Here is a 12,226-nt window from a genome sequence, read left to right on the forward strand (position 1 = left end):
TGAACTCTACCCTTCCCAGCATCACCTTTAGCCTTTATCATATATTAGCTCATTCAAAATATGGTTCCACCTCTCAAGATCATTTCAGGGAGTCTGTGCTGAGTAAAACCTAGATCTGTCAAATATGAATGTTTACCACCCTACTTTACATTTACTTGTCATGATCATAATCTCAGCATTTTGGAAAGATTTAGAAAATGGCTATTTACATGCTAATTTGTTTATTAGCAAGATTAGCATGTTTTCAAGGTGTAACAATCTGGGCAACACAGTTTTACACAATCTTTAAGAGGCTGAGGAAATAACAGGCCAAGGCCAGGAATAGACAACTTATAATTAATGACATGTGGAAAATTTTCGATCGTCAACAGCAATGGAGAAATTCAAACTAAAATAAGATACTACTGGGCACTGTGGCTCACATCTATAATCCCAGCACTTTGGGATGCTAAGCCAGAAGGATCCCTTGAAGCCAGGAGTTTGAGACCAGCCTGGGCAACATTGTGAGACCCTGTCCCTAAAACAAAACACAAATTAGCTGGCTGTATTGGCATGCTCTTGCAGTCCCAACTACTTGAGAGGCTGAGGCAGGACTACTTGAGCCCAGGAGTTTGAGGCTGTAATGAGCTACAATCGGGCCACTGCACTACAATCAGGTGACAGAGCAAGACCTCTGCCTCTAAACAAAGTAAATATATAAATAAAAATAAAACAAGACACCATTTTCAACCATCAAATACAGATGAAGATAACTGTGATATGAATACTCATATATTACTGACAGTTGTATAAACTGACCCAACTTTTTCAAAAAGTTATTTATGAATATGTATTAAATGTTTATATCCTCTTATATTACCAAAAAGATGTCTTATGCAATAGTGAAAAATACAGATTTTTTTTTTTTTTGAGACAGAGTTTCACTGTGTCACCCTCAGTAGAGTGCTGTGCCATCACAGCTCATAGCAACCTCAAACTCTTGGGCTCAAGTGATTCTCTTGCCTCAGCCTCCCAAGTAGCTGGGACTACAGGCACCAGCCACAACAACTGAATAATTTTAGAGATGGGGTCTCACTCTTGCTCAGGCTGGTCTCAAACCAGTGAGCTCAGGCAATCCACCCACCTTGGCCTTCCAGAGTGCTAGGATTACAGGCGTGAGCCACCGTACCTGGCCAAAAAATACATAAGTTTTACCATGATATTAGTCACAGAATTATAGATGATAGCAGAAGACAGAATGGCCTAAACATTCAATCATGACAATAAGGGATAAAGATAACAAAATAGTCACCAGGTGAAATATCATACAGGTACTTAAAATTAGTTTTAAAAAACAGTTATAATTATTAAAAACACTTAACAAAATTTTAGGTTAAAAAAAGAATTACAAAATGATGTGTATAGATACGGCACACAGAAATATTAAAATCATGAATAGAGGTGGCTTCTGGATGATGGTACATTAATATGTCTGGATAGAAAAATTGAAAGAGCATTGTGCTTAGAGTTAGACCACAGTCTGAAATGCCCACTCAACTTTCCTAAGTGTAAGGCATCTATTATTCTATTCATTTCCAAACTGGAACAAATATTATTACTTTATAGTGGAATAGGGTTGTAACAGCTAGATTATAATGCTCAGTTCTGAAATGTTAAAGTTTAAAAATGCATTTTTAATTGATTTTAGAATTGAAGAATAACAACAGTTAGAATCTATCAGCTGATCTTTTTTTTCTTTTCATGCCAGAGAGACATCCTCTCCAGCTCTCCAGTCAAGGGAAAAAGCTCCATCAACTACAGGCACCTTAATTATAGCTATTGCTTATCAAGTCAGGAAATAAAAGAGCAAGCATTATAAAAGAATAGCCTTAGTCATCAAATCTTCAATGTATAACAGAATCACCTCACTATAGCTAGATATTATGGAAGGAAAAGGAGACCCTTTTTGTCTCTGAAAAATGAAATCTCCGATAGGAATTCCTGACTCATCCCCAAAACATGAACCCTGAGGCTACCTCCCCTGTCCAGGAGTTCAGAGAATCCGGCACCTATCCTGATTGCCTGCATCACCAAAGCTCCTTCCTGACAGGATAGTACCCAGGGATGACAAGATGTCTAGCATGCAAACAACAACAACAAAAAAACCAAACCAAAGACTACACTCCCTCTTCTTTCATAACCAAAATAAGATCATAAAAGACGTGTTTTACACATCTTAAATACTCTAAGTAAATATTTTCTTCTACTTCTGTTAGAAGGGAACTTTATCCAATTATTATAAATGACACCAGTCAAAAGGTATCAATATTATAGAAATTCTTAATGGTAAAGAAGGGAAAATGTCCTCTCCTTTGGCCTTTTCAGATCCAAAAGTACTTTTTCAAAACTATATAGGCTAAATAACAAGAGAAAATATTTACAAATAAAGAATAGGTTATTTAACTTGTATCCTCTATTATTGGTCTGAGAAGCAGGAATCACACTACTGTTACAATATTGTGTAAGACCAAGGATCTATTAATACTTTATAAACCATCAAAATTTTTAACGCTAAAGCTTTACTAGACGCAAGTCTATTTAAAAGGTGAAAAAAGTATTTCAGTAATAAGTCATTTCACCTGCACCTTGAAAACGACTGTACTTTGAAATACAAACTAGGTAATGTTTGCTGCCCATTTATTTTATCATTATTAACTATGTATTCAATTTACAATCAAACTTCAGAGTCAAGTGATTATTCTTGGAGATGTCCTTTTCTGCCTAGGATCAAAATTTTCTCTAGCTGATTTCCCTTGTCCAATCCCCACCAAGGCTAAGGAGCAACCACTTCCCAAAGTCCCACTTCCTTTTCCATTCCCCAGACCTCCAGGGTTTCCAACGCCCCAGTCTTGCGCAATATCCGTAGGAGTAGCAGCCGCAACCGCCGCCTCCTAAGCCGGGAAACAACCCTGGAGGGAACATTGTCCAGCAGAAAAATAAAAAGGGGCGGGGAGGGGAGTAATGTAGGAAATGGACTTCTGGTCCCACGCCTTTGGATCTGACCCCCTCACAGAGACGTTATCTAGTGCAATTTCAGGAAGGAGACTTTTTAACCCTCATCTCCTCTCAAGTCAGCCTGCACAAGGAGAAGGCAGAAAGGGCCGGGGGGGGGGGGGGGACACGCACTGGAAAGGTTATCTCCCAGTTCAGGGCTTCAGCCCATATCGTCGCCTCCGCCCCACCAGGACTATTGTTCCCAAGTTCCCCACCCCCACCCCGGATAGGAAGTAATAGTCACATCCCCTCCGCCTTCGGCGATATCCCCTAGAGAAGAGTCCGAAGTAGGCTTCCTTCAGGATAACCTCCTATCCACAATTACCCCAACCTAAAGTTAAGTTAACCCCAAGACCCCCCAAACCTGAGTCTCAAGAGAGAACAGATTGGACAGGGGCAAACGGAAATTCGGCAAACCGAGATTCCTCACGGACAATCCTTTCCCAAGCGTTGGAAATAATCCCGAACCCAGAAACGGCAGAGGTCCTACCTCGCCCACTTTGAGACTAGCTTGAGCAAAGAGACCCCACGAGTTAATGCCAAACAACCTCAAAACCTCCATTTCTCCGCCAGCCGCGATCCGCTGTCCTCCCGGTCACGGCCAGACATGCCGCCCCGACCCTCCGTGCAGAGCAGGGCGGGCGGGGAGGTGTGGGAAGGAGCCCCTCCCGCCCGGCCTGCACCTCACACGTCTCGCTCTCCCGACCGGAGAAACAATAGGTGGTCGCGGGCGGCGGAGCCGGGTGCGGGCTCGGCCCGGCGGCCGCTCCCTTCGCGCCCCGGGCGCCCGCCGAGGGGTCGCGAACGCGGGGGAAGCACAGAGGCCGAAGGGCAGAGGCGGCCTCACTTCCCGTCGGCCTCCCAGACCGCTCGGCCCGCCGGCTGGCGCGCGCCCTCCGCCCCTCTCCTCACAGCCTCACACAAAGCACGGGCAGCCCGCGGCCGTGGGCTCCGGCGCCGGCCAGAGGGGACGACAGCAAGGGGACAGACTCACCATGAAGTCCCGGGCGAAGTTGTCCTCCCCGTTGTGGTCCGGACTCTTCATGGCCTGGACCCTCTGGATGAATTTCCTCAGGATCTCCACTTGCTCCATCCTCCCGCGTCCCCCCGGCCGCGGTCGCTGGCCCCCCCGCCGCCCGCCCGCCCGGCGCACAGCCCGCTCCGTCTTCCCCAGCTCGCTCCCGACCCCCGCCCACCCCCGCCGCTCCCTCCTGCTCCCCAGCGCTCTAGGCAGCGGCAGCGGCAGCGGCGGCACCGGCCCGGCTCCCGACACAACTTCCAGGAGCAGCCGCCGTTCTCCCGCAGCGCGAGTCGAGCCGCAGCGGCTAGCGCCAGCCCCAGCTCCCAGCTTGCTTCATACTCCTTCCCCGCCCTCCGCCTCCTCCGGAGACGCCGCCGCCTCAGGAACACTGCTCTCCGCTCGCCCTGCCCCCCTTCCCGGTTCTTCCTCCCCCCCCACCCCCCACCAGCAGCCGCCGCCGCCGCCGCCGCCTCTCCCCACGGGCGCGCCCCCGCCGCCACCCAGACGCGCGGCCCCGCGCTGCGGCTCCGCCCCCGCCCTCCCCCGAGCCACGCCTCTAACCCCGCCCAAGGCCCGGGCCCTATCTGGAGTGGCTGGGAGGAGCTTCAGCCGTCTGTGGGGCAACTGGACTCCACTTCCGGGGCGTGGCCCCACTCGGATTGGGAGGAGAGGTGAGTTCCCTGGAAAAGGGAATGAGACAGTGAGCGGGGCGGATCTTAACTGGCTGGAGTAGGGCTTAAGTTGGAACTTGCGGTCTCACCGCCTGCTAGGGAAGAAAAGCAGCTTTCAAGAATACTTCGGCGCCGCCGCCAGCTGTGGGCTGGGACTACAAGAGCGGGTGCGGGAGAGGGCAGTAGTGGGAAGCGAGGCATGCTGGGAGCTGTAGTAGTGTCGCTACGAGTTCACAGCTGGTAGATGCTCGTTTTACTATTGGTTTGGTGAAGGAACAGAAATTGGGCTTTGGGACTTTAGAGAGAGAGAAGCGAAACGTTTCTTGGGTGAAAGGAGAAAGGATTTCTGTTCTTAAATCCCTTTAAGCCCTGGCGAGTGAGCGGCTAAGGTTCGGAGTGCCTTCTTTGCATACGACGCATTTAGTAGGGGCACAGTGTTTCCTGGATTGAAGGGAATTTTTCTCCTTGCCTTTAGATTCGCTGCGCTTCAAAACTGAGAGACTTTCCTCCATAGAATAGGTTTTGTAAATCTTTATTCATTTTTGTCTTCTAGTTATCGGAGTATATTGTGCTCTAACTCATCACTTTACAAATAAAGTGATTTGCCAGCCTCCCACCCTCCCACAATATTTTTAGCAGAGCCAAAAGATGAACTCTAGTAATTTGGTTTCTCAACATCACCATATAGCCCCTCCCTAAGGAACGTAGCTTTGTGGTAATGTGAAAGAAGCAAAGAGTTTGATAAATGGACTTGACTTTGGTCACTTTACACCCACAAACAACATTTTGTACAGAGCAGATTGGTCAGGAAATTTGGTTATAGTAGGAAATATCAGTGGTAGGACACTTTCCCAGATGGGTGTTCAGAAGCACCCTGGAATTTAATGAAAAACTCCCTGAAGAAAATAAGTATGAATGGCAAGATACAATTTGTTCACTTTTTTTTAGAAAGGAAAATATTTCTCCATAAAATAATGGAACTAATATATGCCAAATCACTCCCCTAAGAAACACGCACTTCCACGTGTGCCCTTCTAAATCTTTTTCCATGGATTTATATATGTGTGGAAAGAGGTACAGTTTTGCTCTGTGTTTTAAAAATTAACTGAGAGGAACAGTTTGATTTTTAAGGTAAATTTTATTTGAAGTAAGAGTCTGCCATATTTTACTTTAACCAAATACCAAATACTACTATTTAGTTTCACTGGATGTGAGAAAAGGTCAGAATCTGGGCTTCATCCCACTTTCCTCTCATAACTGGGAAAGAAATCAGACTAGATATAGAAGTGGGTAGATGATCACAGGGCACCTCCACTTTTGATATGTCAAAACATACAAACCAGATGGTAATTGGTAAAAAACTGTTTGTTGGCCAAGTTGCGCAATGGTCTAATGACAGTCTGGTATAGTGTGTGAGAGGTGTTAATTGTTTGAGGTAGTGAGACCTATGTTGACTGGCGTTATTTAGTGTTTTTCTTTTTTTTTTTTTAGCTTTTCCTTTTGTTGGCAGTGCCTCTCTTATGACACCGGAGGATTTCTTGAAGTTTTGGCAGCTACCTTTGGCATCTGCTGTAGGTTAGGGAAAATTAATGTAAAATAGTATCTCCAAGGATTTCAACTCTTTGGAAATGCTGAACAGTGTTTTTCTTAGTAACTAACTGGTTTATTTTCTTCTTTTCAATATACAGTACAGTCTCCATAGCTGACCACCTCCTTACATTGACCATTTCCCTAAGTTGACCTAATTTTCATAGACTGGACTCATACCACATGTACTCAATGGAAGTTTCTTACTTTGACCACCTCTGTATGGTCCACCAGTTTATTTTATAGTCCTTTGTATGGTCAGCTTACAGAAGTTCTACTGTGTGTGTTTAGGTCTTGTTTCAAGCTACAGATGTTTTTTGAGCTTGAAGGGTTATGCTGTATCTGTGAGATACAAAAATGTTTTCATGATGACTCCTTCTCCTAAGGAGCATATGTATTAGTAAAAGAGAGAGAAAAAACAATAAATTCTTAGGTTAATAAATGCAAAATTAGTGACACAGATTAATAACAAGTTTAACATTTCTGAGAAAAAAAATTGTGAATGATGCAGTCAGAGTATGAGGTAGTCACAGAGGCAGAACTTGAAGGATAAATGAAATTTGGTTTGGGGCGGCGCCTGTGGCTCAAGGAGTAGGGCGCTGGTCCCATATGCCGGAGATGGCGGGTTCAAACCCAGCCCCGGCCAAAAACCACAAAAAAACACACACACGAAAAAAAGAAATTTGGTTTGAACAGGAAATTGAACACCCAGACAAAAGAAGTAATGAAACAAAAAGCATGAAGACAGCAAAGTAGAATTTTGAATATTGTATAGGTATGAAGCTCCAAAGTAGACTGGACACAGGATTGAATGTCATACTTGATATTATAGGCATCAAAAACTTTCTCCATTTCTTACTCATGGCAAGTTAAACAGTTTCCTTTTTGTAGGAAAGCCACCTGCTGCTCCCGAAGGAGATAGGTTTCAGCATTTGTGTATTTCGCTTTACACTTGCTCATAGAAAACTGGTTAAAACAATAAAATAATAAAATAAGAACTGGTTAAATGGTGAATTATTTCTGCGCCTTTTATAATGCGTTTTTACCCACCACCTCATCTTTGTAGGCTCTTTTCCTGCTCACTAGTCATGTTCACTCAGGGTAAATACAGGAGGAATGACAAGAAAGGTTAATATTGTTTGTTTGTTTGTTGTTGAGACAGTCAGTCTCACTTTGTTGCCCTTGGTAGGGTGCCCTGGCGTCATAGTTCACAGCAACCTCAAACTCTTGGCTTAAGCAGTGCTCTTTCCTCAGCCTCCCGAGGAACTGGGGCTACAGCTGCCCACAACAATGCCTGGCAATTTTTAAAGATGGGGTCTCATTCTTAGTCAGGCTGGTCTCATACTCCTGAGCTAAGGCAATCCACAGGCTTTGGCCTCCCAGAGTATAAGGATTATAGGCCTGAGCCACCACACCCAGCCTATTAATGTCTCTCTTCTTAGTACTTTTGTAAAGGTTTAAGTGGATTATATTTAAACCTAATATTATCCAAAAGAGGTTTCAGGATTATCTACTTGTTCATATTCACAGTACCCCTTTCTCCCTTTTTTTCTTTCTATGTAGAAATTTTAACTTTTGAAGTATTTTTATATCTATTCTCACATAAAAGCTACCTTTGTTATGGCTTTCACAGTATTTTATAGCTCCTTATGAGCTTTTCTTTTTTTTTAACAACTCTGGGTAGTAATTTGATATCATTGTCCTCATTAATAGATGAAAAACTAAATAAAACACAGGGAGTGGATTTGATTACTCACTTGTAGGAAAAAAAAAAAGATCAGATGCATGGCCAGAACCTATAGGTCCTGAGTATCTAGCTTGTTGCGTAAACCACTGAGTCACAGTACATTTATACCTGGTATAATTTAAGTGAAACTGTGGGTGAAGTCTAAAACTATTCCTGAGATTCTCCCATAATAGCACTTCTGATATTAACCTGACATTTTATTCTACATTCTTCCGTCCTTGCTACACTTTTTTTTTCCAGCCAGGGTCTTACTCTGTCACCCAGCTAGCATGCAGTGGCATCATCACAGCTCACAGCAACTTCAAATTCCTAGGCTCACGCAATCCTCCTGCCTCAGCCAAGTAACTGGGCCTACAGGTGTGCACTATCCCACCTTATTAATTTTTCTTTTCCTTTCTTTTCTTCTTTTTGTTTTTATAGAGACAAGGTCTTTGTCTTGTTCAAGCTGGTCTTGAACTCCTGGCCTCAAGCAGTCTTTCCACCTTAACCTCCTAAAGTGTTAGGATTATAGGTGTGACCCCTGTACCCTTAAACTATATCAAAAATGGACTCCTAGAGAGGAAGTTATGGGGAGGTGAATAAGAAGGGAGGGAAATTCCTCTTTAGTTTATTCCTGGCCTCTTTTACTCCCTCATTCGTAGCCTAGTCGCAGCAAAAATGTTGTTGAGCATTTTTTAATCTATGAATTTTTTGCTGAAATATGTAATTTAATAAGTAGGGAATTAGTGATAAGGAAACATAATTTTTAGTTTCTTCAGGTAGCTTAAGATTTTCAGAAGAAAGGCACATAAAAATGGAGAGAAGTTTGAAGACAATGAAATTTCCTCAATATTTAACATTATATTTCTAAGCTAAATATTTCAGAGTTTTTCCACATATTATCCTCATAATTGTCCTCATAACTCTACTCTTAGGTAGGTCAGGCAGTATTATCTGCATCTGTATATGTGCATTAGAATTCTAGTAGGGATAATAATGCCTAAACTTTGAGAAATTACATGATTTGCCCAAGTGGCAGAACTAGAACCAAACCCTTGTGAATCCACTCAGAGAAAACTTAAAGAGTGTTACACAACAGTGGCTACATACAATAAGGATAAATGTTAACTGGAGAAGAATGCAGTCATTAAATCTACCCTCTTCAACTTTTCCGTCTCATACTTCTTATGCTGTTTCATTTAACATTCAAAGAAAAATCAGTATTTTATAAATAATTTCAAAGTCAAATACTACCTGAGCATCTAATTAATTAGTGGTCTTTCAACACTATGGTGTTTAGTTTCTGTATTTAGGAATGGATCATTAACAGGGCCTATGACATATGACTGTGCCATATAAAATCCATTTATTGTATTGATTAAGGTTGGCAGGCCAGACTATCAGCAAAACAAAACAAGCAAAAATTTCTTTCATTCAATGATAGTAATATTTTAAGCTAAAAATAAACTTTGATCCTACTTATATGAAGTATCTAAACAAGTCACATTCATAGAAACAGAAAATAGAATGGTGAGTAGCAGCGCCTGGGAGGAAGAGGTAAATAGGGAGTTTAATGGGTAAAGAGATTCAGATTTTAGGATGAAAAGGTTCTAGTTATCTGTTTCACAACAAAGTATATACAAGTATACTTAACGCTACTGAACTGCACACTTAAAAATGTTTAAGATGGGCATGACGCTGTATCTCAGTGGTTAGGGCACCGGTCCTACTTGGGAGGCTGAGGCAAGAGAATCACTTAAGCCCAAGAGTTGGAGGTTGCTGTGAGCTGTGATGCCACTACACTCTACCAAGGGCAACATAGTGAGACTTTATCTCAAAAAAACAAAAAGAATGGATAAGATGGTAAATGTTTTTTACCACTAAACACCTATAAATAAATAAAATGTTTTGTTTGGGATGAGTATTGAATGACATGGTTACACAACAATGTGAATGTACTTAATGTCACTGAACTGTGTACTTTAAATGGTTAAGGTGGTAAATTTGGTGTCAGGTCTGTTTTACAACAGTAAAATAATAAATTGTATTTAAAGTTCCAATGTGATTTTATATTTTGTCACATTCACTATTCTGTAAAAAATTTTGCACTTCACATTTCTGTGTAGGCAACTAGAAAGCTAAGATTTCTTTTAGTCTCTCAGTTATTTTTGTATGTAAAGTTCCAATGTGATTTTATATTTTATCACATTTACTATTCTTTGAAAAACTTTGCACTTCACATTTCTGTGTAGGCAACTGGAAAGCTGAGGAGCTACACAAGTTTAAATTAAAATCTATAAAAGGAAATTTTATTTCTCAAATTCACCCCTAACATTATGCAAAACTATTTTAATGCCCATAGAATTGCACAAAGCACCTATGTGTATAATAGTTTCATTCAGTGAATTTATAAGATCTGTGGTCCTTAATCCCTGGGCCAAGAATCAACACTAGTCCATGGCCTGTTAGGAACTGGGGTGTGCAGCAGGAGGTAAGTGGCAGGTGAGCCAGGGAAGCTTCATCTGTATTTACAGCCACTCCACATTGCTGGCATCACCACCTGAGTTCTGCCTCCTGTCAGATCAGCGGCAGCACTGGATTCTCATAGGAGGGTGAACCTACTGTAAACTGTGCACACAAGGGACCTAGGTTATGCTTCCTTATGAGAATCTAATGCCTGAGGAGCTGAGGTGGTGATCCTAGTGCTGGGAAGTGACTACAAATACAAATTATCAGAGAAATTCGACTGCACAGAAGCCATAATAAGTTAAGTGCTTGCAGACTCATATCAAAATTACTCTTCACCCATTGTTTGTGGAAAAATTGTCATCCATGAAACTGGTACCTGGTGCCAAAAAGGTTGGGGACCACTGCATTAGATGATTACTTTACCTTGTCAGTGAATATCACATTTCAAGATGCCCATTTCATAGTCATGAAATCCAAGTTCATTCAGTAATTGAAAATTTGTTAAGCATTTACTGTTAATAGTTACTCATTATTCTTGCCTTTCAACTACTGACCACGTTATGATTTTAAGATTATGCTCTACCAGTTACTTTTTAAAAATATACTTTAAAAAGGGTTGTGCCTGTGGCTCAAAGGAGTAGGGTGCCAGCCCCATATGCCAGAGGTGGCGGGTTCAAACCCAGCCCTGGCCAAAAACAAACAAACAAACAAAAAATATATATATGTGTTTTTTTTCTAGTTGAATGTTTCTTCAATAGATTCCATTTGCTGTCTATTTTTCTCCAGTATTTCCTGACTGATCTGTTATATGTTACATACATATATATATTTTAAAATAGTTCATTTTAAACTTTAAGGTGTATATTTTCTTCTTTTTCAAATAAATTACGTATGTAATTTATTTATTTATTTATTATTATTTTTTTTTTATAGAGACAGAGTCTCACTTTATGGCCCTCGGTAGAGTGCCATGGCATCACACAGCTCATAGCAACCTCCAACTCCTGGGCTTAACCGATTCTCTTGCCTCAGCCTCCCAAGTAGCTGGGACTACAGGCGCCCGCTACAACGCCCAGCTATTTTTTGGTTGCAGTTCAGCCGGGGCCGGGTTTGAACCCGCCACCCTCGGTATATGGGGCCAGTGCCTGACCAACTGAGCCACAGGCGCCACCCTCGTATGTAATTTATTAAGACAATTATCTGCCCTCTCATAAATTTTTGAGTAGTTTCATTATTTTGAAATTCTAGCGAAATATTTGCTTGTATCTTTCTTCAGTAGTACTTGTCTTCTAGAGATCTTTTGCTTATTTTTCTAGTTGAATGTTAATATTTTAATGTTTCTTCAGTACATTCCATTTGCTATTTTTCTCCAGTATTTCCTGACTGATCTGTTATGTGTTACATAAACACTATATTAAGTACATTCATAATATGTCACAAATCCACTATCATGTGACACACAGATGAGAGTAGGCAGTGGTTTTATTTTTAGTGAGCAATTTGTGAGACTATTAATCACTCAATGCTTTTAACAGTTAAATTTTTAAATTGTGTATAAGGGAGATATTTATGATTTCCACTAGTGCACCCAAAGCTGAAGAGACAGCCCTTTTATTTATTCTTGGTCAACTCCCATGGCTTTACCACCCTTCCAAGTCCTATACCCTGCTTCCTCAATCTTAGAATGAAAAAGGAGTTAGCAAGTTTTAACTGATTCAG

The 12,226-nt window shown here is 41.8% G+C and overlaps 1 protein-coding gene across 2 annotated transcripts in view; it reads right to left on the minus strand.

The window, feature by feature from the left end:
- Positions 1-4,466, minus strand: part of PTPN12 (protein tyrosine phosphatase non-receptor type 12) — a 110,807-nt gene extending 106,341 nt beyond the window's left edge. Inside the window, exon 1 of one of the 2 annotated variants that reach the window (XM_053553893.1) lies at positions 4,028-4,466. In XM_053553893.1, coding sequence (XP_053409868.1) covers positions 4,028-4,126 — 99 coding nt within the window. In that variant the 5' untranslated portion in view covers positions 4,127-4,466. Of the gene's footprint in view, positions 1-3,581; positions 3,796-4,027 lie in introns of those variants that run through there. The other variant, XM_053553894.1, reaches the window with a different exon arrangement.
- Between the last annotated feature and the right edge of the window lie 7,760 nt (positions 4,467-12,226).

The sequence above is a fragment of the Nycticebus coucang genome, chromosome 11 (assembly GCF_027406575.1).
Source record: "Nycticebus coucang isolate mNycCou1 chromosome 11, mNycCou1.pri, whole genome shotgun sequence".
Classification (NCBI taxonomy): domain Eukaryota; kingdom Metazoa; phylum Chordata; class Mammalia; order Primates; family Lorisidae; genus Nycticebus; species Nycticebus coucang.